This window comes from Rhynchophorus ferrugineus, unplaced genomic scaffold (genome assembly GCF_030347505.1).
Source record: "Rhynchophorus ferrugineus isolate W39M unplaced genomic scaffold, kcgeb_rfMv2 rfM7, whole genome shotgun sequence".
NCBI lineage: Eukaryota > Metazoa > Arthropoda > Insecta > Coleoptera > Curculionidae > Rhynchophorus > Rhynchophorus ferrugineus.
Genome location: NW_027472586.1, coordinates 8,836,007 through 8,863,700, shown reverse-complemented (window position 1 = coordinate 8,863,700; position 27,694 = coordinate 8,836,007). Strand labels below are relative to the sequence as shown.

Below are 27,694 nucleotides of genomic sequence, written 5' to 3'. Positions count from 1 at the left end.
TCTTCACCAACCCCCATTCATCCGATATTAAGTACACAGAGTCAGAAAGCGGTCGATCTTCAGCCGAGGAAAAAAAGGAGAACTGTTAATATGGACGGGGACGATAAAAGAGAATTTAAGAGGGTCGATTTTGCATAGGCGAGGCAGAACGGATATAAAGATAAGCCGCATTTAAGTCGGCATAATGGTCTCGCAGCAATGGCATCGTTTACGAACTGAATAGAGATGCTTCCAACGCAACAATTAAAGTCAGTGGAGCGCCGAATTTAAAGACGGTTAATGGTGGGCCGTTCAGATTTATTGTCGGCGATATTCCAGCGGGAACTGCGCCGTGGGTTCACGTGGAAATGCGGGAATATCCGTCGGTGCCGGTACTTCTTCGAAAAATCTTCATTTTCGATTATCTCGTCACATATACATTCCGTTACAAAACACACTTTTGGTTTATAGATACTACTATAGCATGGTCAGGTAAAAGAAGTGATCATTATTTTAAATTTTTATTTCAATAATGGATGTATCCTGTATTTGTCTTATTTGTTTGAAAAATATAATTCTGATCGAAACTTTGCTTCGCTTATTTGGCTAACTCCTCATCGGCCATTTTAATTTAACTTATATTTCCATTTATCCTTCAAAAACTAAAGCAGTCCAACATATAACACTTTCTCCACCTAAATGCCCGTGATTTAAAATCATCTGTATATATAAATAAAATATTTGAACTAACGTGAGTGTGTTTTGACGCCTACACAAATATAGTTGATGTTTCTTGGTGATATAGTCCGTTATTCAGAACTAATTGTCAACGCTTGCCCTGTAAATTTGTTTCTCAACATTAATTTTCATTTATTATATGTTATAATTCTACAGAATTTATTATTTTCTTATACTTTGCTGTATTATTATGTTCTCTACACAAATATTTATTATATAAATAATTATAATATTATGTTATAAATGCACCTTTATTTTTTATTAAATTTAATTATATATTTTTCGAAAAGTACTTTTGTGTATAATTTTGCACAAATTTGTTATTTAAAATTTTAGCGTTTGGGTAGCTTTTTTTCTCATCAACAATTATAATTTTCAGGAAACGTAATTATTTTTTCCGCGAGATATCTTCAAACGCTACCCTTAAATCGGATAAGGACCCATCTTCAATCCATCATCGCTTGACAAAAACCTCTTTATAAACGTTGGAAAAAAAATTAAGGGCGGGTAAATGATAGATGATGAAGGGATTTAACTAAAAATAATTATCATGTTTCCTTTGTTTTTCCTCTCGGAGGAGAAAAACTGACAAGATAATCGTGCAACGAGATGTACTCCTTGACGATTCCTGAGAGAAAATCCCGGGAAGAAAAAATTGTTTAGTACAAATGATTATACCTATTTTTTGGGTCCTTGGAAAGTAGTTCATATCTTTGACATTTAAATGTTATTTATTCGAGACCGTTGGAGATAACTATTTGCCACAAATGTCGTTATGTTATTTAGAAGCAAATAAAAGACAAAGCATTTCTTCAGATTGAAAGTTATTATCTAAAAAATAAAATAATAAATGAGTTCTTTTCTTTAAAATGTCAATGCATAGTGCATTTAGTAAACTACAATTAAGAGTTATTCAATGGCCAATGATTAGTTGGTAAACAGTATATCTTATTGTTATTTATCCCATAATGTTGTAGTTTATGTGAGATATTTTACTTTTAGCAGACTCTTGGTAGCGTAAATACTCAATAATGAAAAACAAACACAAAACTTGTACATATGCCAATTAAGGTAGACTAACATTGCAGATCATTTTTCTTTCAACGAAAAATAAATTATCTCTGTGGAAATATTTGTTTTATTTCTTATAAATATATGTATATGTGCTAATCATCTCTTTCAATAAGACGTTATGATAATGTAGACTACACTTCGTTTGAATTAGTTCACGTTAATGAGCGTTTGATGCATTTAAAATTACAGCTGTAGATGTCATCTTATTTAACTACCCCACAAATAACAACAATACTATACAATCTAAATGGGTGAAGATTAGATGTTCCAGGCTTCGGATATCAAGCACATTTGTTTAAAAGGTCAAACTGAGATGCATATACTGTGTTTGAAAATAATTATAATTAGGTAAATCACTTTAAATATGGCTCTATATCCTCAAACATGTGGAAGAGCTTCAGAATATCCTGAAATTACGGATAAAATACACGATATGGTTTTGTTCTTACAATACCCATCGATTTTATCGGATTTATCTTCCAGTGATTTCTTATTTTTAGCGTTTTAAAGGTTGCCTTGGTAATCTACTATGAAGAAGGTCCTCACCCAAATAGATTCTAATTTCTAGGACCTTTTAAATAGTTAAAAATAAATAGTTTTAAATAGTTAAAATAATTTACAAACAAAAATCAAAATCTGCACCTATATTTTCATCGACCAGATAACTTAAATCTTTTCTTCTTGTTTTAATTGGACATCTTCAGGAAACTCGAACGTATATATCGATAGTTTGCCATACGTATAAAGCGAGAATATACGCCTTCAACCTTGAAGGCAGCACTAGGCGGCGCGACGTGCTCTCCGTCTCTGTCGGCAGTCAGCTGTTTCGTTTCCAACGGTGTCGAGTCAGTCGCCGGCTTGGCTTACGATTTTTCGGATCGATAGATGAGTTTCGGATGTTTTCGGTATGTTTTCTTCGATATAAAGTCGCTGATTGTAATACATTGAAGACAAACATAGATCTGGCAACGGATAAAACGTGTGGTAAGTTCAAAATACCAGCATTAGTTGATGTTATTGTTGTTTGAATACATAACCTTATTCTTAAGAGTCCCACACACATCGCCTTAAGTGTTCCACTACTTGAATTAATTTAATAATATTATGAGGCCTACAAATTAATTTTAAAGGATTTCAAACAGATGGCTTTATCATATGAGTGGCGCAACAATGGAGTCTTGTACATTTGTAGCTATAATATAGTTGAAAAAATAAAAATGAGAAGTGCTACCCCACCGGCCTTTTTTTCAAGACATTGATCCTTCTGATTACTACTTGTTCTGATTTAGGAGTCATGTTCTGTCTGAGCAGCGCTTCACCTTTTATGAATGTGCAAAAAATGGTCGATTTGTGTGTAAATCGCCTGAAAGATGGGAAAATTCACGAAAAAATATCGATGGCCAATGCTTCGAGTGATAACAGTGAACTCAGGTCATCTATATGTTTAATGTATTGCCTGCCGCAAATTGTAAATTCATTTTCGAGTCAAACACTATTTTCCTTCTCATTACATTCTGCTTAAAAAGATATACAATGCTGTCTGATAAATTCGAACATCTAACGGAATCAGTCTTCAAAATATTTATTATAATAACTACAACTTATAAACCGGCAAACGTTGTTTCAACGCTTTACTTGTTTTGACAAATCTCAAATCTAATAATCTCTAATCAGTTACTTCGAACGGAATGAATGAAAAAGAAGAGGCCTAATGGAACTACCAGTCAATGCTTTTAAAAAATACAATTAAAAAAAAATACACAAGAGAAATACAGTGATACCAAAATGACTTGCCAAGGAAACACTGCATCGAACTAAGTAAGAACTAAACGTAAATATTTACCTTTTATGCTCTCTAATGAAATGAAAATATATTACTTGGATATACAATTATTAACAATACATAAAAAACGCGGCTAGAACTCCAACTCACAGGTGGTATTGAGATAAATTAAATGTTAATATAATAAAACACAACCCTAACCTACAAATTATTATAACCCCATAACTCATTATATTTTTAAGTCCTTCCATAGTATACGTATTAGATGTACTATAATGTTAAAATAAATCATATTTGATTGGTTTTGTTCAAAGTGAACTAAAAACCAGAGTTGATGCGGCAACATCGCGACATTTTGACGTCGTCAATTCAGATGACGTGAGTTCACTGTTCTATTGAATGGACGATATTTTTCATAATAAAGCTTCAAATTTAAAAAGAATACTTTAAAATTATTTTATAGATCTAATAGGAAAACATATTTATTTGATATTCTATTCATATTTGTTTCAGATGCACTATGACATCAAGTATAGACGAAAACAATCAAATAACTAACCACTACGGTCCGCTGGTTAGCCGTCACGTCAAGCTGATTTTACAATCGGCCCTTTTACTGGACGAAGACTACGAAGTTCTTCTGAAGGCTGCCGACTTCAAAATCTACCCAATTAAACCGGACGTTCCATTAGGACTAATTGGCGGTCTGGTAACCGCAGCCGGCTCGATTTTCCTCACTAAGAGATACGACACGAAATTGGCCCTTATTCCAGCGTTTGTGGCCGGTAGTGCTTTGGCCTGGACGAGATGGAGACGCGCGGAGAGACGTAAACTCCAACGGTATGTGATCGAACGTCTCCTGATGCAGATGGTAAAGTTGCAAAAGTTTCATTCCAGTGTCATACAGTATATGAGAACTAGGAACGAGCTAAAAAGAAAAACGGACGAAGAATTACTGTTGATATACGAGAAAAACGTGGAGGAATATGTTAAGACATCCATAAAGGAAAACGGAGACTTTTTCGTTGACTTGATGGAGTATCTGAACTATTTCTCCTCCACAGACGATGAACTATCGAAAGACTATGAGATCATAAAAGAACTAAACATCCAGGATTTACTTCAAAAGGAGAAGGCGCGTGATCATCAAACTATAACCAAACAAATTTACGACCTATATATATTCTTGTCGTCGAAATTCTTGAACTACCTCGGTGTATCATTAACACAGCTCCTGCTAATTGGCAACATCGCTGAAATAGAGAATATACTGGAATACAGATTACCTCGATTTATCACGGAGGTGGAAAGCCTCGGTGACCATCTCCGAATTCACTTTAATAACCTCCGATACTCTGCTTCGAAGAAAGTGGAGATTGAAACCAAAAGTCGGAGTCAAATACGTCGCCATATCGAAGGTAAATTGCACTATACTTTGACAGAGACAGTCAACAATCTATCTATTATAATGGAACGTTCCAGAGCGGTGTTGGACAAAGTGGAAACCGAAGAGAACCCATCGAAAATTAACGCGATACTATCGGACCTTCGAGCCCATTCCCTGGCAACCTACGAGTCTCTGGATATCCTCTGTAAACTTTACGGGATTCTCGCTGATTCGGACCGACAGGAAAAGCCCCCATCAGCACCACCAGTAGTTCAACAAGCTTTAGAAACGAAAACAAACGACGAACCAGCGAATAACGATGACGAGCCGAAGCCTTTTGAAGAAAATTACGAGTTGTTTATACCAGACGGTGAAGAAACTAGAGAAGAACGCGCTGAAGATGATGATCAAGCCGGACGGTACCTGGGCTTGATGATCAGAGAACTGAGACAGTCTTTGAAGCAGCACGATCGATTTAAAGCTGCTCGAGAACTGAGAGGCATCAAGGATGATGATGATGGGGAACAGCGAGTTATTCCAGAGAAATCTCCACCAAAGTTTGATACGAAAGTGTTTAAAAAAACAAATCAAGTCGCTCCACCGACTCCTCCACCACCTCCAGTATTACCCAGTGTCGTGGCAAAACCTCCACCACCGACAGTATTACCTCCTCTACCACCTCCACCACCTCCTAGTTTAAAGTTCTATAATTTGATTGCCGATGATGATGATAACGATGTAGGAAATAGCAGAACGTTCTTCGATAATATTCGAGTTTTGTCTAGTCAAATTAACAGCAATGAAGAAGTATTTGGCGATGACGATTCTGATCAGAACGACTAACACATTTGTGATCGTAATTGGAATTATTTATTTTATATTGTTTCAGCTTTAAAATATATTTAAATGACATAATGTGCAGTTTTTATTGATTAATAGCCTATAATTTTATAGAATATAGATATTATAGGAAGTATATAATTTTAATTACATATGGCGAACTATTATTGATCTGATTATGTTATAACAATTTATCGTGTCTCAGTATGTGTGGCACCAACGAGTAAATCATACGAAAGCAACAATTAATCACTAAAATTATGTATTTATCTAATTAATTTGGGATTGATGTTATATGGGATAAAATAAGGCTATGAACTATGTATGGCCATGGAGAAAAATATCGATATATCGGGTTCGATACTTTTAAAATAACATTGACCTATCGACGAATAAAAATATCGATACTTCTATTTAAGCATATCGATATTTCTTTGCCCTAACAGTCCTAATTTTTACAGCGGAGCTAAAGTTTTGGTTGAACTATAGCATCAATGACAAGTCGAACACCAATCATAGCAAATGACGTACACTACGCAAACTGATGCCAATGACACTTTATCTAAACTTTGATAATTTCCGTTTTTAACCACTTTTTTTACCTGAGTTAAATAAGTCATAGAATAGATCTGATTCATCAATGTTGATTTGTTGCAAGTGGGGTAAATAATCTGTTATAAAAGTTTTTGTTGCATATATAATTAACAAGTGACGTCACAAGAGGACGCCATGACAGTGACCAAAAAAAAATTGTTTTATTTCTAAAAATATTAATTTCCTACAGAAATAACATCTGTTTAGTAAAGAGTAAATATAATAATTCATAGAGCATTGTTTAAAATATAGTAATCACGACCGTTAAAGTGTTTAAAGAAAGTGCTGAAATAGTACTTACCATCCACAGCAATGTAAGAAACTTATTTTACAATCATGGTCACATGGTATTAGTTCAAAAGGGTTTTAAATCTTCAATCTCCGAATAGATCGAGCAGTTAAACTTTGACGTATTTATGTTCACGCAAACTCATTTGGTGCTTTTTCGACATCTAGTAAGGTCCCTTTATTCCTTGGGGATGTAATTCTTTTTGTAATGCTACGAGGTGTTAACAATTCTGCGAGAACTTTGTTTTGGTTCGTTTTAAACATATTGATATCGGATTTCTTTGTGAAGTAGCCACTACAATTTTTTTAGTCCTATATACAGGTCTGTTCTGGTTTTTTAACATGCTGTTTCCATTTGAGCTTGTATTGAAAAATAATGTACTGTATAACATTATATATGAAACATAATATACTTTCATAATAAACATGAAAATATTTAGTTCGTATTTTTTAGTTTGGATTACTGGTTAGACACGTACAAACAGCATTCGGTTCACTTAGAATAATAACTCTGACGATTCGACGTTCCTGGTCCTCCTGAGTCGAATTTCGTGTACGCCGTCTTGTCATCGTCCATCATTCCAACTTCTTAAGTGGGTTTTCGGGTCGTTATTTCACCCACTTTCTTTTTATCGTCATCTCTGTCTTCTCACCATCGACCATAAAGTTGGCGGATGGCATTTTTACGTTATAGTTGTCGAACCAGAACTAACTGCTGACGGACGAAAAAGAAAAGAAAATACATTCAGAAGTACTGAGAATTAAATATTGTAAATGCTGGGTTGTTCAATAAGATTGCGATAATATGACACAGCAGTTATCACCTTTTAATTTGACAAATATTGTTTTTATAGAGGGTAGTAAGTTTGGTGAATTGGATATTGAAACGATTATTAGAGTTTTGCCTGTAAGGTGTTCATTTTTTACTTTAAATAGTAATTTCTTGAGAAAAATTAGTTCAATATATATCAATAAAAATATTTTACATCATGTTTCCTCTGAATCTCTGATCATCGATTAATTTTCGGATTTTCATAACTCCTGCGACATGTAGGTGGAGTGTTGTCATGCAAGAGGATGACTTGGTGTCTGCTACTTGATATTGCTAATCTTTTCTGTAACAATATGTCATTAAATGTATCCAAATGACATTGGTAGATAGTTGTAGTAACCGTTATCTCGGTTTAGCAACTTATAATATGCTATACCTTGTGGATTCCACCATTTGCAGAGTAAGACCATGTGAGATTCACTTTTCATGGCAAGCGTTTTGCTTGGAAGGCAGTGAAATAGCGACGTTGAAACGGCTCAATATGGCATTTTCAGTCAATTGATATGAGCTCTTTCGAATGTTTAATAAAATTTTACATTTTCCCGGATTTTGCTTTATTTTAAATTTAAATAACCTATTATACTTTCACAACGTGTTATACTATATAGGTATGTATGTAACACTTTTAATGTATATAAGGCTGTTTTCTTTTGAATTCATTCAATTAACCGGAAATAAATTAATTACCAAGAAAAGAAGACAGGTTGCACACACAACAGTTTCTTGGTGAAGTTAAGTAGTATTCCGGGAAATGCACCGCACCTAAAGTAGTAAGACAACAAAAGGTTGATTGAAAATACTCAAAGACCCCTAGCCACAAACTATTACAAGTAGGAAATACTCAAGCTTTGAAAAACATCCCTAGTTTATGGATTCCGGACACAAGCCTCTCAGCTTAGATTACCAAAGACTGACTGAAGTTGCAGTGAACCATCATTTTCTCAGTAGATTATACTGCCAAACCCCAAAAATGCCACTGAAACTTGGAAAACCATTCTGTAGAGGGATACCATGAAAATTTGGGTAGAAAGAACGCCATTTCGATGATCTTCAAAGGCAAACTGGCGAACGAAAGTACAGGCGATACTCAAAAACAATCTTACAACAACTAAAAAGTGTCTGACCCCTGTGACCGTGTCTTTAGGAAGGTGGTGTTATATCATGCAACCGTTAGAATGTTTTAGGACTGGCTAAATAGTGAACGAGTGAGATGGGTTTGTTCTGTTTCCTAATGGAAAAAAATCCTCAGTATTGCTTTGTATCACCTTTCAACAATTCTTTTTAAAGTAAATAAAAAAAATGTTTTCCTATAAAGGAATGCGCGAATATACTATAGAGTATATGCAATGTATGTGTCCTTGAGCAAACAAGAAGATCGGGTAAAACATGTATAATAGGTACTTTCAAAGGGGTAAAATGGACGATTATAGACATGGCCAGTAGTTAAGACTTGAGGATGAGTGAGAGACGTTGGTATGATGGAATGGGATAGAACGGTCATGGAATAAATATGACTAACGACAGATAATTGTTAATGCGAACTTTTCACGCTCATATAGCAGGAATTAAATCCTATAGACGTAACCTATCTTCTTCACTACATAGTATAAAACAAAGTCGCCTTTTCTGTCCCTATATCTTTATGTGCGCTTAAATCTTTAAAACTGCGCAACGGATTTTGATGCGGTTTTTTTGAATAGATAGAGTGAATCAAGAGGAAGGTTTATATGTATAATACATGCATAATATACTAAGGCAACATTGCTAATTTTAGAGGTTTCTAACGTGATATCGTAAATTAACCTATTTTTTTTAGGCTTATTTAGCAATTAGCAAAAACGCTGCCTAACCCTACGAGTTAGGTCAAATTAATGTACTACAGTATTGTACACCATAAAAAGGTCTACAAAAAAGTCCGCGATGGTATATGTTTATCTTTTAGGGATAACCCACATTAACCATTTTTATTGTTTACTTTTTACGTGAGAAAATGGCTTATTTACGAAGCTATTTTAAGCAATACGGCATTAATCCTTATCGAATTAAGTACCTTAAATACAGTGTGCAATTAATATAGATCAATATGGTTCCTTACAGCATGTAAATTAAACAAATATTTTCGGAGATATTACAAATTTAAAATTTGCGTTTAAAAATGTGTAATGTAATAAAAATTGTATGAATTTAGATATTCCAAAGATAGCAGGAAATCTTCATAGTAAGTATAGGGGAAGAGGAATTGTTTTACTCCAAATTTAATGCGTGCAGGCCAAGGGCAGTAATGAATGAACCAAAAATACTGGATCGATTTTAATCATGTTTTCATTGAGTGACATAGGCATATATATTTTATGCCCGTGCAAAGTCGGAGCGGGCCGCTATGTTTTTATATACAACGTTCATATTTTTTCTGTAGTGTATTTAATTTAGTATCAGCATTGCACCCGTGCGAAGCCGGGGTGGGTCGCTAGTTAAAAATAAAATACAAATATTATATTTAAAAACGAAAACGCCATCCCCGAGAATATCACGTCGACTTACTTTCTCCATCGGTTGACAATCGATCAAACCGTCATCGATATCATAAACCATAAACAAACCGAAATATATTCCGATCTGTTCTGTTGTCGACCCGCCGCCTGACCGAAGTTCAATACCGTATAGGAGCAAAACCACCCTCACCGCCCCGGCCCCATCTCACCGACCGAATCGGTCTTCTCGCTCGGAAAAACATCCCCCCAAAACAATAAATCAGCTGGTTATGCGGGGCCGGATGACAATGTCCGTCGTCGTCGTGAACCCGTCCCTTTCTTCCATCGAATCGATTAAATAACATCGGGCGGGGACAAACTGGTCGGATGACGTCAGGAGTTCAGAAGACCTCGAAAATTTTGCGCCCGATTCTTTTACCAACGTCAGGGACTTGATATTTAAATAAGATCTTATTAATTATTCATCATTATAAACAAATATATTAATTTGTTTAATTAATCTATGGAGGATCATAAATTCTTCAACAAAAGAACTAAAGCTTAAAAACTTTAGAGGCCGGTTTTGATATTTTCCTACCTAAATAATAGTCTACTATTTAGAATTACTGATTTATTCAGTGCATATATAAGCTTATCATGGAATGTTCAAAATTCGCAGTACAGTACTTGTATATGGTTACAATTACAATATGAATAACAGGTCAAATGAAAAGTCCCCGGCCTGACACATAGATGGCGCTACTGGAATTAAATTCAAATGTTTTTAGTCATCCCTAACCCTCATAAGATGCGTGTAAAAATTTGACAGCTGTCGGATAATTGGTTTGTGAATTATAGCATTTTGAGTGAAGCAATATTTGTTATTGTGAAAAAAATAGATAAAAAAGAATTTCGCGTGTTGATAAAATATTACTTTTTGAAAGGAAAAAATACAACTGAAGCAAAAACTTGGCTTGATGCCGAGCTTCCGGACAATGCCTCAGGAATTTCAACCATCAAGGATTGGTATGCTAACTTTAGACGTGGTGAAATGAATACCGAAGACGGTGAACGCAGTGGACGCCCAAAAGAGGTTGTTACGGACGAAATAGCAGACACTCTAAAGATATCAACTGAACGTGTACATTATATCATTCACGAATATTTGGGTACGAGAAAGCTCTGTGCCAAGAGGGTGCCGCGCGAGCTCACTTTTGACCAAAAACAACGACGAGGTGATGATTTGGAGCAGTGCTGAAGATGATCAAGTGTAATAAACCCGAGTTTTTGCATCGATATGTGACAATGGATGAAACGTGACTCCATCATTTCACTCCAAAGTCCAATCGACAGTCATCCGAGTGGACTGCACACGATGAACCCGCTCCAAAGCCTGGGAAACGCAACAGTCGACTGGCAAGGTTATGGCGCCTGTATTTTGGGATGCGCATGGAATAATTTTCAATTCCGTTTGAAGGATGAAATCGCCGAAAAACGGCCGCATTTGACGAAAAAGAAAGTGCTGCTTCACCAAGACAATACACCGTGTCAAAAATCCATGAATTGGACTTCGAATTGCTTCCCCATCCACTGTATTGTCCAGATTTGGCCCCCAGCGACTATTTCCTGTTCTCAGATCTGAAAAGAATGCTTGCTGGGAAGAAATTCTCGTCGAATGAAGAGTTGATCGACGAAACTGAGGTCTATTTTGAAGCGAAGGACGAATCGTACGACAAAAATGGTATCGAGAAGTTGGAGGGTCGCTATAATCAGTGTATCACCCTTGAAGGGAATTATGTTGAATAAAATAAACTAATTTTGCCAAAAAAATATGTTTTACTACGGTAGGGCGGGAACTTTTCAATTGACCTGTTAGTTTATTACTGAAAAAAAAACATGATAACAACCATTCAATTTTTTCCACCATACGCTCGTCGTGAACATTTTTAACGTAAAATTTACTAACTATTTTCCATTTTAACAGCAATCCGAGCGACAATAAAACCGTTACGCCACACGAGAATATGGCCGGCTTGTGCGGTCCTTCGAACTCTATGGGATATACACATTAAATGGCTGGCGTTGGCTGATAAACAGATTAACACGGACCGTCGGCATATGGCCCCGAGGACATAGCGTATCGATCCGAAGAAAAATTGCATTTGCGGGGTTAAATACCGGCAAATATCCCGTATACGGGTCCTAGCGTCGGGCCAAGGACGTCCCGGAGAGCGTCGGCTAAAAGCCGGCGTCGTTTTTTTCTGTTCGATTGTTGTTGTTATTGTCGGAAATGGTGGGATAATTGTCGCAAACACGCGGATTAGATTACTCGCTTGCTTTTATCGTTTCACAACAGGAAGGGTGTTTGTAATCGATACGGAATAATATAGAGGGAAATAGAGTTTTCAGAAGGGGAAAGTTAAACTTTGACAAATTATAGTTTCTTTTTTGATATATTTTAAGTCCTTGTTTAATCAATGATGGTTTATCTGGACTGGACCTACTGTTTAACGTGGGCAAGGAACCACGGGTCTGCGGCATTAAGGCTACCGACTGGCCAGTGACTAAATTAGAGACCATTTTTGAAGCCATCCCGTCTTACCCAGCGTGGTTACTAAGCATTTACAATTACAATTACAAACAGAAAGTGCATCCATGCCCCAGTGGGATTAGAACCCGCGATTATCGCAACAATAGGACGGCCGTCCTGTCGTCTTGACTACTCCACTAACCAAACCGGCGACTAGTTATAGTGTGAATATATTATTAGCAACGTTGAGAACTATGTAACAGTCGATAGTCAAAAAAGTAGTCGTAAAAAATGCACGCTTCGACTGTTTTTTTTATTCGTGACAACAGATGGAGTACAAACAGTACGAATTCATCATCTTATTTATCTCGTAATTTTGAGAGACGAAAGGACGGAGATAATTTCTTGGATCTATGTGCTGTATAGATCACTTCAAGCAGCAGCCTGACAAATCTGCCTAAGCCGTTAAGTCAAGTTTTTCGGTATGTGTTTTTATATATATTTGACAATTACTTTAGATTATTCTGTGTATTTTAATTTATTAGTGTAATAAAAAGAAAACCTTAAGGGGATCTCTTATGATCTCCTATGTAGGTCCAGGAAAGTTTGTAATCATTTTAAAGATGAAGACTATAGACCAAAATGTGGAAAGCCATGTCTGAAACAAGATATAATTCCTACTAGTAATTTAAATAGTAAGTATTTTGTTAAATAATAATGATTTATTGCATTGAAATAATGAAGCAATTATATTGAGATTATTTGCCTTTACTACAAGACAAGGGACATATGCCCCCAATGGCAATATTAAATCACATAAGTTTTTTGAGGCTGATAAATATATAGGAGATTCTTCTATCCCAACAAGATCCACAAGTAAGTATATAATAAGAAACTTATGTTTATTATTAGAAAATGGAGGTTCTAGCTTGAAATTTATATGTTCATTTACAGATACTGTTTACTCAGCCTGTCCCATCAGTTTCGTTTCAGGTTGGATGAAAAACTAATGGCTTTATTCTTATTGAAATGCAGTGGCAGAGGATATAAACTGTTATCGAAGATATTCTGCTTGCCTTCTAGAAGAACATTAATGCAGATACTGAATAAGGTTCCTTTTTGCTGCTGGGGTAGTAACCTCTAATTTTGGTCGTTAGTTCACACAATCTTGAGCACAGTCTCACCCGTGATCATTCACGTTAAAAAATGGTAGATTTACTTCAGCAGCGATTCAGAAGAAGTAACTTGGTGTGTTAATTTTTCACCGTTAATTCATTTGGAGCTCATTATCATGCTTTAATATAGTATCTAGTCTTACGCAAATAGTTTAGAACTGTTTTGTGGCCAACGTTTAGTTCATTAGTGATGTCACGAGATGAAACATGTCCGTCTTTAGGCCGAGCCGCAGCTTTAGCATCGAAATTCCCTGAATGAAAACCAGAAAAGCAATTCTGATTCCAATTGCAGCATGACGTGCAGTAACTTACGGAATGTTCTTATGAAGGTTATCTTTAAAATGCGGTATAGTATAGCTTCATTTAGAAAGTATTGCTATAGTTATGCCATCTATTAGGAAAAATCCGATGGAAACCAATATAGATCAATATATTTCAAATATAATCAAGGAAACAATAATATCACCTAATTTTTGTGACTAATGGAACAAATCACAAATCGTTCAATAGGACAAAGTTTCTTGCAACAACAAAGAATAAAAAACATGGAACATACAAGAACATAACCATTGTAGGAAAAGCCCTCAAGGTCTAACGACAATTTCCGCTCACCATCCTCTCGAGCCATTCTCCGGAGTAAGCTCCTCGCGCCAGTCATTAGCAGGATTACTGGCGCCTTTTTCTCTCATCGTAGGACTCCCGTTTCCACCGCTTCCACCCCACCCGACTCCACGCGTCCCCCGTGCTATGGAATCGAATCGCTAACCATCCCTCGTCGTGCCAGCGTCCTGCTGGCGTCCTGCCAACATCCCGATATCGAACGGGACGGGCGGGCATTCCCCGGTAGGACCGACGAAACTCGTTCGCATAGTTTTATCATAAATATCGACGGGAATTTTCGTAGAAAAGACCGAACTGAAAGGGAATAAGAAACGACAATTTGAATCGGTTTATATAAAACGGGGCCGCGCAAGTAAATGGAGCGGATAGGCTTCGTTTCCTTAATAAAATACACTGACTTTTATTAGGCGAATAAATAAGACGTTTACTCGTATTTTCTTTAAGCTGCGGATGTCGGGAGGTTTACGTATGCTGTAAATTGATCAGGACAAGCTTAATATGAATTTAGAACAATCTATATCAATTATAACATGACACTCAATCAAGAAAACCATTTTCCTAGTCACTCAAAAGAGAAGAAAGAATTAACATCAAATGGACAGAATCTAGGACAGAACTTGTGAATAAATAAGACAATGCAATAATGAAAAAAAAAACAAGAGTTAGAATGAGTGGATAAGTCTAAATATCTAAGAATCTAAAAATGGAGACATATACTAAAAAAGGCAAGCAAATAACATATCAGGCCTATGAATTCATTTAAATGGTTTACAACATACAAGCTTTTTTTTGTGAATAAACATTCTTTCAGTGCGTTGAAAATGTTTGAATTTGTACCAAGTAACAAGTCAATTGAAAAGTCCACGACCTGACACATAGATGGCGCTACTAGAATTAAATCCATATATGTTTTACTTAGCCCTAACCCTCAAAAGATGCGTGTATAAATTTGACAGCTGTCGGATCATTAGTTTGTGAATTATAGCATTTCGAGTGAAGCAACTTTTGTTATTGGGAAAAAATGGATAAAAGCGAATTTCGTGTGTTAATAAAATGTTGCTTTTTGAAGGGAAAAATACAGTTGGACGCCCAAAAGACGTTGTTACCGACGCAAACATTAAAAAATGCACAAAATGATTTAGAATGACCATAAATTGAAATTGAATTAAACAGCAGACACTCTAAAGATATCAACTGAACGTGTACATCATATCATTCACGAATATTTGGTTATGCGAAAGCTCTGAGCAAAGTGGGTGCCGCGGAGCTCACTTTTGACCAAAAACGACGACGAATTGATGATTCGGAGCAGTGTTTGAAGATGATCAAGTGACGAAATCGCCGGAAAAGAGCCGCATTTGAGGAAAAAGAAAGTGCTGCTTTACCAAGACAATGTACCGTGTCACAAGTCACTGAAAACGATGGTCAAAAACCAAGAATTGGGCTATGATTTGCTTCCTCATGCACCGTATTGTCCAGATCTAGCCCCCAGCGACCATTTCCTGTTATCAGATCTCGAAAAGAATGCTCGCTGGGAAGAAATGTTCATCGAATGAAGAGGTGATCGCCGAAACTGAGGCCTATTTTGAAGCAAAGGAAAAATCATATTACAAAAATGGTATCGAAATGTTGGAGGGTCGCTATAATCAGTGTATGATACTTGAAGGGAATTATGTTTTACGATGATTGTTTTACTATGGGGATTTTTCAATTAACCTATTATAGCGTATATTATAGTGTTACTTACTTGAACTTTAAGAAAAAGGCCGCGAATGAAGAATGAATGTCGTCCAATGTTGTATGAAGCTTATAGTAACCATGTTGCATCGATTTCAACAACTTAATACTGGTTTAAAAGTGGTCATTGATACAGAATTATTGATGAAAAACGGTTAAAATTGGACCTTATGTTGCAAAATCCGTGAAAACTGTTACACTTGGAAACGTAAAATGTGCTACCCCATCCGCCATATACTCCAGGCCTTGCTATTTTTGATCACTTCTTGTTCGTTGAGTCGTGACCTATCAAAGCGGTGCTCCACTTATTTCTCACCAAAATATAGCATTAAAATCTCTGAAAGATGGAAAAATGCAGTGCATATCGTTCGACAATACTTTGAATAAAATATATTGTACCGATTTTTCACAATAAAGCTTCTAATTTAAAAAAAATGTTTTACAAATAATTTATATTTATATAGCCTAATAAACAGAACATTAACAACGTCAGTAATAATCTCGTATAGAACAGAGACAATAACAATGGCAAAATTAATCGAGGAAAACTAAGAAACGAAGAGCTAAAAAGAACTATGATATTAATAACTATTATAGGGCCCACAAAAATAGCAAATAATAACAACTAATATGTTTTCTGTACTTACAGTCCTGAAGCAAGCAACCTTTATTTTAAAATAATTGTAACAGTTGGCCTACCCTATATATCAAGAGCAAAATCAGATAATTATTTAAATAAACATGTGAGTATTGCGATTTATTACTTTTACGACCATGCTTATAATAATAATCAACAAAAATACTAGTTCCTGATCAATTACCCCTTATTTTTAAATATAAAGGACTGTTGAGAAGTAAACATCTATGAAAAAAAAGCAAAAAATAAAAAAATATTAGCAAATATTCAAGAATTGATAACAGAAGTCACTGAAATAGCTTAATAAGATAAAAGACCTATGTAATGTTTTCGATAAGGTTTAGCATGAGGGTTTCGTTCTCTTCTACACTACCAGAACGTTTAGAGTCAAACAAGAAGAACCTTACTACACTAAAACGGTCTATCATTCTGTAAAGCAGTAACGCTAAATTTCTCGGAATTATACTTGATACAAAGCATAGCTGGAAAGAATATGTTAAAAAGAAAAGGAAGGAACTGGACTAGAAATATAGAAAAATCTATTGGTTATGTGGAAGGAAATCACAATTATCATATAACACAGAATAGGACACAGATTCAGAAGACTTATACCATTTGATCTTGTCTGGTACAGTGTAATGTACAATGTAAAAGAAAAAGTAAAAAAATTAACACATAAACACTACTAAACACTAAGGAAAGACGGATGGGTCCTCCTAGATATCTACCAAGATTAAGCTACTATAAAGACAAATTGTAGGTTATTCAAAACATGCACCCTCCTAACATATTGTTTAAGTAATAGGCCTACAATTTTACTCGTATCTTTTTCTTCTTGAAGACATACTATAAAGTTTGCTTAGTAATATTCATAACCAAATCATTGTATAAGGTATTAAATACACAACAATACGAAACCTTATTATAAATAACACAAAACCCGAACGGAGAAATCTCGACAACATCATAGATATCTCGACAAAGCCATAAATCTTGAACAAGACGAAAAAAAAGGAACGTAGAAAAGATCTCCGCACAAAAGCATCTCTCCATTGCCGCTATCGAGCCTTATCCAGATCGGTGACGTATCCGGCAACGTTCCGAATAACTGGAACAGCTTTATCAGCCAGCGAAAGAATGAAGCAGGAAGAAGAAGAAAGAAAAAAAGGAGCAGGAGCAGAATGACACGAATATTTATCTTTCGTGCCTGGTCGGGGAGTTTAAGAAAAGAGCGCAGCCTAGACAGATAAAGCTGACAGTTTATATTAAACGGCCAGAAAATTTCTGGCCGACTTAATTACGTCGAGTGGTCGTTAAAAGGAACAATCAGCACAATTGATAAGAGCCTTAGTGGAGGACGTGATGGAAGTAATTTGTTAAATTTATTTATCATTTGTTACTTTTGTTTTGATCGTTAGCGGTTTGCAGCCACTAAGAAGTTATTTATTGAGAAAACATATATATGTGCAGATTTAGATACAGATTTAGGTTCGACCATAAGTTGTTAATCATAGCTTACATAATTTCATAAAATAATATGAAAGCCACATAAGGACAAGATTGTTTTGTATTATTTTGAACTTTATTATAATGTTATTATATAATATTATATCTTATTAATAATCATTGCATCTTATCATTGAATTTGTTGTATAACCTCACTGACTTCTTCTCTGACTAAGGCATCACTATTTAGGAGCTGGAGATCCTGATGTGCCGATGGATGTGCCTCTATTCATGTCTTTGGGCATAGTCCTTGATAACGTATCGACAATTTCTACCCTCAGGTCTTTATGCAACAATACCTCGTTGTACATTGTTTTGGAATCTTTGTATGATGCTCCCATTGCTTTGGCTAGTTGGGCCTTTGAACACTTGAATATTATAAGTCCACACAAGATACAAGACTTTTTGGTACAGCAAAAGCTTATTATATACTGACAGGGGTGAGTATCCATCCAAAAACCAGTAAATTTTTTTCTAGTTCAGCTTGGGTTCCTCATATTTATTCTTAACATATGGCTTCCACCTGAGTTTAACATTAGAGGTCATGCATATCAGACTTGTAGTTTTCTTCAATGGCTTGGATTGCAGTGTCATCTGCAAACGTAGCAAAGGCACTTCCGAAAGCTACACCAAATTTGCTGCTGCATTCGTTAGATTTTTTTATAACATCTTTATTAGATACGCTTAGTACAATCTTAATTGTAAATTAATTTAATACTATATTTCATTTGTACTTGGGTTAATTCACAAGCAAGACGAGTGTGATAAAATACATCCGTATATATTCCTCAATTATAAAATTATAATAACTTATAGCTATAGTTCACACTAAGGTATACAATTTATATAAGTTCGTATGGTTTGGTTTACTTCAATATCCTGACACCCTGCGTGCTGTCCAGCAGTTATATTGCTTCTACATTAGTATGATTTAGTAATCTTCTTTCGTATTTCAAGGCGAAATCTTGGATAACTTCTTAAATCCATTTGGTTTCCAGTTCATCGTGCAGTTCTTCGTTGGTTACGGAGCGATAAGCATGGTAATCAATCGAAGAACCCTTGTTTTGACAGCGTTGGATGACTAGTTGATTTGAATTTTTAGTGCAACACCATATTTGCACCCCTTAGGTCGAAATTGGCTTTATAATTGTCTTATAAATCAACCTCTTTGATTTTAGATCAAATTGAGAGTATCTTCCGACTAGCCAGTATAGTTGTTTTATTTTGGTTGTAATGTGTTTTGATTTTTGTCTAATATGATGTTTCCAATTTAATCTACCGTCAAGATGGATTCCGAGGTATTTAGCTGATTCTGCTTGAGGAATCGGGCATAATTAAGTTTTTATTATTTCGCCGCAATGTAAAATTAACGTGGACCGATTTGGAGCTGTTAAGTTGAATTTTCCAATCTTTCGTCCATTTGTAGATTTTGTTGAATGCCAATTGTACATTTCCTACTGCCCTAGGCAGAGATATGTGGTTTGCCATAATAATTGTGTCGTCAGGAAAGGTGAAGTGTTTCTTTTGTTGTTGGCATTTCAGCAGTGAAGAGCAGATATAGGAGAGGTTCTAAGACGCTATCTTGTGGAACTCCAGCCGAAATAGTTTTAAATGTTGAGAACGCCATTTTGTGTTTGCCGCCGAAAAGAAAGAGACTCCAGCAATTGACAATAGTTACGCGGTAACAATTTGTTCTTCTTACAGATTAATCCCAAATGCCAAACCCGATCAAAAGCTTGTGAGACATCTAGGAATATTGCAGGGCAGTATTTCTTTTCGTCAAGCGCTTTTTCAATAGCCGCAGTTACTCTGTGCACTTGATCGATTGTTGAATGGTGATTTCCAAAACCAAACTGGAAATCTGGTATTATTACAAACTTTTTAACACGTTGAAATATTAGTTTCTCAAATAGTTTTGATCTTGCAGGTAGCAGCGAAATAGGCCTGTAAGATTCGATTTGTTCTTAACATATCGAAAAGTATGTTTAAAGCTTTGAATTGTTTATGTTATTTAAAATATTATATTATATGAAAAAACTTACTGAATAAAATAAATAACAACCATGCTCATATTATTTCTCGTAAAGTTATGTGGTGATAATTCCTACCGAAAAACCTACCTGTCCAATATATATACGACTTTATCTCCACGCCAACTTTTCGCATCCAGCATACCGGGTGATAAATAAACTGCCGTTATCCGCTCTCCCCCCACCCACTCCCGACCCCATTACGTTTTGTTTCCTATCGCATCCGCCATTATCGCGGATTATAGACATCACCGATCCCAGCGATAATAAGCTCCGCAGGTTCCGCATTCGGCAATTTATGGGGACGTTTTTATGAACTACCGCCGGCACGTCCCCCAGGCCCGGTTTCGACCCTCTGCCGACGGCGCGGCCGTGCCCCATCGACCTGGTGACCGTTGGACCTCTGCCAAAACCGATGCCCGTGACCATTTGCATATCGGCGGGGTCGGGAGGGGAGGTCGCGTGTTTTTCGGCGGCTCGACATTTGGGGCCGCGGCGACTCTTTGTTCGGGCTATACGGGTTATTCGGTCGGTACATCTCGTAATTCTCCAAAATAATCCACCTACGGTAAACTGGAGCGATACCGTTTAGATTTACCGAATAAAATGTTCGGTTGTTTTAGTGGATTTTCAAATGAAAATGATTTTTTTTTATGCTGAAACCATTTCCAACCATTTCAATTCTTATATTCTGTCATCGGTTCGGTTCGTGTAACAAAAAATAAAGGAGGAGGAAGCCTGACTAGCTGGCCATATGGCTTAAAACTACCTGATTGGTGAACGAGTGAGACGGGTCGGTCTGTTTTATAATAGACCCTTAGTGTCGTTTTGTATCGCCTTTCAATCTGTCGCCTCTTCTTTCCGTTAAATAAAACAGTTTTGAAGTAAATTAATACAGTCAGTGGTGTGCAGTCGGTATGTTCACGTAGAGATCGTAATATGGCTGTTATCTTTTGAATTGTTTCAATTAATCATAGACGAAATCAACTAGCAAAGCTACGCCGGATTATTCATCTTTTACCTCAATATTGAGTAAATATAAAAACATTGAGTGTGATAATTAACGAAGCTTTAGACACTCATTTTTATATATCTTACATCTGTAGCCATTTTGGGACATACCATATTCTTTCAAATAATCGGAATCAAATTAATCATTAAGGAAAGAGACAAAGGGTGGATTGAAGGTGTTCAACGACTCCTAACCATAACGCATCACACAACATATGCACAGCTTGACATGATGATACTCATGACAAACATTCAAACTTGAATCTATCTGACTTGAAACAAAGAATCATAGACGAAATTAACTAGCAAAGCTACGCTGGATTATTCATCTTTTACCTCAATATTGAATAAATATAAAAACATTGAGTGTGATAATTAACGAAGCTTTAGACACTCATTTTTATATATCTTACATCTGTAGCCATTTTGGGACATACCATATTCTTTCAAATAATCGGAATCAAATTAATCATTAAGGAAAGAGACAAAGGGTGGATTGAAGGTGTTCAACGACTCCTAACCATAACGCATCACACAACATATGCACAGCTTGACATGATGATACTCATGACAAACATTCAAACTTGAATCTATCTGACTTGAAACAAAGAATCATAGACGAAATTAACTAGCAAAGCTACGCCGGATTATTCATCTTTTACCTCAATATTGAGTAAATATAAAAACATTGAGTGTGATAATTAACGAAGCTTTAGACACTCATTTTTATATATCTTACATCTGTAGCCATTTTGGGACATACCATATTCTTTCAAATAATCGGAATCAAATTAATCATTAAGGAAAGAGACAAAGGGTGGATTGAAGGTGTTCAACGACTCCTAACCATAACGCATCACACAACATATGCACAGCTTGACATGATGATACTCATGACAAACATTCAAACTTGAATCTATCTGACTTGAAACAAAGAATCATAGACGAAATTAACTAGCAAAGCTACGCTGGATTATTCATCTTTTACCTCAATATTGAATAAATATAAAAACATTGAGTGTGATAATTAACGAAGCTTTAGACACTCATTTTTATATATCTTACATCTGTAGCCATTTTGGGACATACCATATTCTTTCAAATAATCGGAATCAAATTAATCATTAAGGAAAGAGACAAAGGGTGGATTGAAGGTGTTCAACGACTCCTAACCATAACGCATCACACAACATATGCACAGCTTGACATGATGATACTCATGACAAACATTCAAACTTGAATCTATCTGACTTGAAACAAAGAATCATAGACGAAATTAACTAGCAAAGCTACGCCGGATTATTCATCTTTTACCTCAATATTGAGTAAATATAAAAACATTGAGTGTGATAATTAACGAAGCTTTAGACACTCATTTTTATATATCTTACATCTGTAGCCATTTTGGGACATACCATATTCTTTCAAATAATCGGAATCAAATTAATCATTAAGGAAAGAGACAAAGGGTGGATTGAAGGTGTTCAACGACTCCTAACCATAACGCATCACACAACATATGCACAGCTTGACATGATGATACTCATGACAAACATTCAAACTTGAATCTATCTGACTTGAAACAAAGAATCATAGACGAAATTAACTAGCAAAGCTACGCTGGATTATTCATCTTTTACCTCAATATTGAATAAATATAAAAACATTGAGTGTGATAATTAACGAAGCTTTAGACACTCATTTTTATATATCTTACATCTGTAGCCATTTTGGGACATACCATATTCTTTCAAATAATCGGAATCAAATTAATCATTAAGGAAAGAGACAAAGGGTGGATCGAAGGTGTTCAACGACTCCTAACCATAACGCATCACACAACATATGCACAGCTTGACATGATGATACTCATGACAAACATTCAAACTTGAATCTATCTGACTTGAAACAAAGAATCATAGACGAAATTAACTAGCAAAGCTACGCCGGATTATTCATCTTTTACCTCAATATTGAGTAAATATAAAAACATTGAGTGTGATAATTAACGAAGCTTTAGACACTCATTTTTATATATCTTACATCTGTAGCCATTTTGGGACATACCATATTCTTTCAAATAATCGGAATCAAATTAATCATTAAGGAAAGAGACAAAGGGTAGATTGAAGGTGTTCAACGACTCCTAACCATAACGCATCACACAACATAAGCACAGCTTGACATGATGATACTCATGACAAACATTCAAACTTGAATCTATCTGACTTGAAACAAAGAATCATAGACGAAATCAACTAGCAAAGCTACGCCGGATTATTCATCTTTTACCTCAATATTGAGTAAATATAAAAACATTGAGTGTGATAATTAACGAAGCTTTAGACACTCATTTTTATATATCTTACATCTGTAGCCATTTTGGGACATACCATATTCTTTCAAATAATCGGAATCAAATTAATCATTAAGGAAAGAGACAAAGGGTGGATTGAAGGTGTTCAACGACTCCTAACCATAACGCATCACACAACATATGCACAGCTTGACATGATGATACTCATGACAAACATTCAAACTTGAATCTATCTGACTTGAAACAAAGAATCATAGACGAAATTAACTAGCAAAGCTACGCTGGATTATTCATCTTTTACCTCAATATTGAATAAATATAAAAAATTGAGTGTGATAATTAACGAAGCTTTAGACACTCATTTTTATATATCTTACATCTGTAGCCATTTTGGGACATACCATATTCTTTCAAATAATCGGAATCAAATTAATCATTAAGGAAAGAGACAAAGGGTAGATTGAAGGTGTTCAACGACTCCTAACCATAACGCATCACACAACATAAGCACAGCTTGACATGATGATACTCATGACAAACATTCAAACTTGAATCTATCTGACTTGAAACAAAGAATCATAGACGAAATCAACTAGCAAAGCTACGCTGGATTATTCATCTTTTACCTCAATATTGAATAAATATAAAAATTGAGTGTGATAATTAACGAAGCTTTAGACACTCATTTTTATATATCTTACATCTGTAGCCATTTTGGGACCTACCATATTCTTTCAAATAATCGGAATCAAATTAATCATTAAGGAAAGAGACAAAGGGTGGATTGATGGTGTTCAACGAGTCCTAACCATAACTATCCACACAACATAAGCACAACTTGACATGATGATACTCATGACAAACATTCAAACTTGAATCTATCTGACTTGAAATAAAGAATCATAGACGAAATCAACTAGCAAAGCTACGCCGGATTATTCATCTTTTACCTCAATATTGAATAAATATAAAAAAATTGAGTGTGATAATTAAGGAAGCTTTAGACACTTATTTTTATATATCTTACATCTGTAGCCATTTTGGGACATACCATATTCTTTCAAATAATCGGAATCGAATTAATCATTAAGGAAAGAGACAAAGGGTGGATTGAAGGTGTTCAACGACTCCTAACCATAACGCATCACACAACATATGCACAGCTTGACATGATGATACTCATGACAAACATTCAAACTTGAATCTATCTGACTTGAAACAAAGAATCATAGACGAAATTAACTAGCAAAGCTACGCTGGATTATTCATCTTTTACCTCAATATTGAATAAATATAAAAACATTGAGTGTGATAATTAACGAAGCTTTAGACACTCATTTTTATATATCTTACATCTGTAGCCATTTTGGGACATACCATATTCTTTCAAATAATCGGAATCAAATTAATCATTAAGGAAAGAGACAAAGGGTAGATTGAAGGTGTTCAACGACTCCTAACCATAACGCATCACACAACATAAGCACAGCTTGACATGATGATACTCATGACAAACATTCAAACTTGAATCTATCTGACTTGAAACAAAGAATCATAGACGAAATCAACTAGCAAAGCTACGCTGGATTATTCATCTTTTACCTCAATATTGAATAAATATAAAAAATTGAGTGTGATAATTAACGAAGCTTTAGACACTCATTTTTATATATCTTACATCTGTAGCCATTTTGGGACCTACCATATTCTTTCAAATAATCGGAATCAAATTAATCATTAAGGAAAGAGACAAAGGGTGGATTGATGGTGTTCAACGAGTCCTAACCATAACTATCCACACAACATAAGCACAACTTGACATGATGATACTCATGACAAAAATTCAAACTTGAATCTATCTGACTTGAAATAAAGAATCATAGACGAAATCAACTAGCAAAGCTACGCCGGATTATTCATCTTTTACCTCAATATTGAATAAATATAAAAAAATTGAGTGTGATAATTAAGGAAGCTTTAGACACTTATTTTTATATATCTTACATCTGTAGCCATTTTGGGACATACCATATTCTTTCAAATAATCGGAATCAAATGAATCATTAAGGAAAGAGACAAAGGGTGGATTGAAGGTGTTCAACGACTCCTAACCATAACTATTCACACAACATAAGCACAACTTGACATGATGATACTCATGACAAACATTCAAACTTGAATCTATCTGACTTGAAACAAAGATTCATAGACGAAATCAACTAGCAAAGCTACGCCGGATTATTCTTCTTTTACCTCAATATTGAATAAATATAAAAAAATTGAGTGTTATAATTAAGGAAGCTTTCAATTCTCAATTTTGGGACATACCATATTTCACATCTGAAACTAAAGTTTTACAGATTGCCCAAAAAATGTTAGGCAAGAACAAGTAGAAAGAAAAAACCGACAGTTCGTTGTAAACATGATCTCGAAGTGAGCTTGCCATCTTTCACGAGGTCCACGAAGCTTTATAGTTTACATTTTAAACTGTTTTGTTACTATTATATTTACTACTTAAAAATTAAAAATAAATAAATTGAGAGGTTTATAAATTGAACTGTGATATATTTTCGTTTCTGCTTTCGGAAAGGAATGAGTATTGCGAGTAATTAAAAGCATTTTAATTTATTAGTAAACCTATACTCTGACTTTTTTAATTAATACCAAAATAATGTAAAAAGCTTGATCTAACAAAGATCTTAGTTATTTTTATATTGTTTTTGTACTATTACTCTTAAATAGTTAAGACCCTAAAAATGTATAAATAGGTAATCATTTTTCAACTCGAATTTTCATTAATTTTCGATGTATTAATCCCGTACTTGTTTTTATATTCCTTTCTGGTGATAAAACAAGTTTAAACATTGTTTTTTATTTATGTGATAGTTCTGCTTTTATATCCTCTATATTTTGCACCCAAGAAACTAAAAATTGGATCGATTTTATTATCGGGTTCTGAAATATTCGGAAAACACATTTAACAACACTTTGAAGATTTATCGTACCACTTTATCTAAGAAAAGCTCTTTGAAGCTACAAAAAAAACGCTTAAAACCTATTTGTACATACTATACTACTAAAGTGACGCCATATTCGACAGTTCTACAAATGTATTCAATAATACAATAAAATATTGCATTTTTTCACACGTATCTATCGTTAACTGGTATATTACGCCAATACTATCACCGAAATTGACGATTTCACACGCTATTAATCACGTGATTTAGCGCGTCTACGGGACAAGATTAAAACCAGGACCGGATTAAAATAAATTGTTTGTCCGGTGGCGCGGAACGAACCGACGTCGGTTCCCGAGGCGACAACAATGATGTATAGACCCAGGATCGATCGTCATCTTATATCTTCGCGTGCCAGTTCCAGGATCCGGTGAAGCCGCCACGCCGCCGTCGACACACTCCATCGAGCACCTTATCGGAACGTGGACGGACGTTCGGCGACGATATATAGGCCGTATCGCTTCTCGCCCAGATCCATGGCTCATTGAGTTTTCATAAACCGAAACCATCGGGCGTTCTGTGTTGTAATCGGTTTGATGAAAATGTTATATTAGCTTTTTCTTCAGAGAAAACGTCATCGAGATGTTTAATGTATCGCCTGCCACAATTTGTAAATTCGTTTTGGTATCCGATAACATTTTCCATTTCATTTTATTCTGGTTAAAAAGAGATGAAAATGCTTTCTGATACGTCGAACATGTAGCCGAATCAGCCTGCAAAAGTCGTCCGGGTGTCAAACGTCCGCAAAATTCTTCTAAATATTAAGTATAATAGCTACAGGTTATAAACCGAGAAGGCCGAAGTCAGATAGAACATCTCTAACCACAATAAATGCCATAAAAATAGTTAGAAAGATAAGAATTTTTATTGTTAAATACCAAGATACTGCTGGTGTTTATTGAAAATATTTATCAGCCTGTTGCAGCTGCACTGAATATTAGTATGGGTATGGTCACTGAAATATCTCAAAAAAATGAAAAATATAATCTTAAATTCACTAAACAAAAGTCCTCATACGAAGTGACGAACCAAAATCAGTTTAATTTTAGCTCTATCATCAAATATATGAAATGTATAAAAACAGCGACTAGCTTTTTCAATATAAAAATAATTTAATACAGTGA

General features: G+C 35.2%; 2 protein-coding genes across 9 annotated transcripts in view; one reads left to right on the top strand and one right to left on the bottom strand.

Moving 5' to 3' along the window:
* The window catches only part of cpx (synaptic transmission protein complexin), a 443,610-nt gene that overhangs the window by 122,356 nt on the left and 293,560 nt on the right, over window positions 1-27,694 (bottom strand). The gene's annotated exons all lie outside the window — the stretch shown is intronic.
* Window positions 2,621-5,876, top strand: LOC143200089 (uncharacterized). Its single transcript, XM_076410373.1, has 2 exons — window positions 2,621-2,775; window positions 4,088-5,876. The coding sequence occupies exon 2, from the start codon at window positions 4,095-4,097 to the stop codon at window positions 5,802-5,804; it is 1,710 nt and encodes a 569-aa protein (XP_076266488.1). The 5' UTR covers window positions 2,621-2,775; window positions 4,088-4,094; the 3' UTR covers window positions 5,805-5,876.

Excerpts from the sequence above, each read along its gene's own strand:
- LOC143200089 (XM_076410373.1), top strand. The coding sequence starts at position 4,095 with ATGACATCAAGTATAGACGAAAACAATCAAATAACTAACCACTACGGT.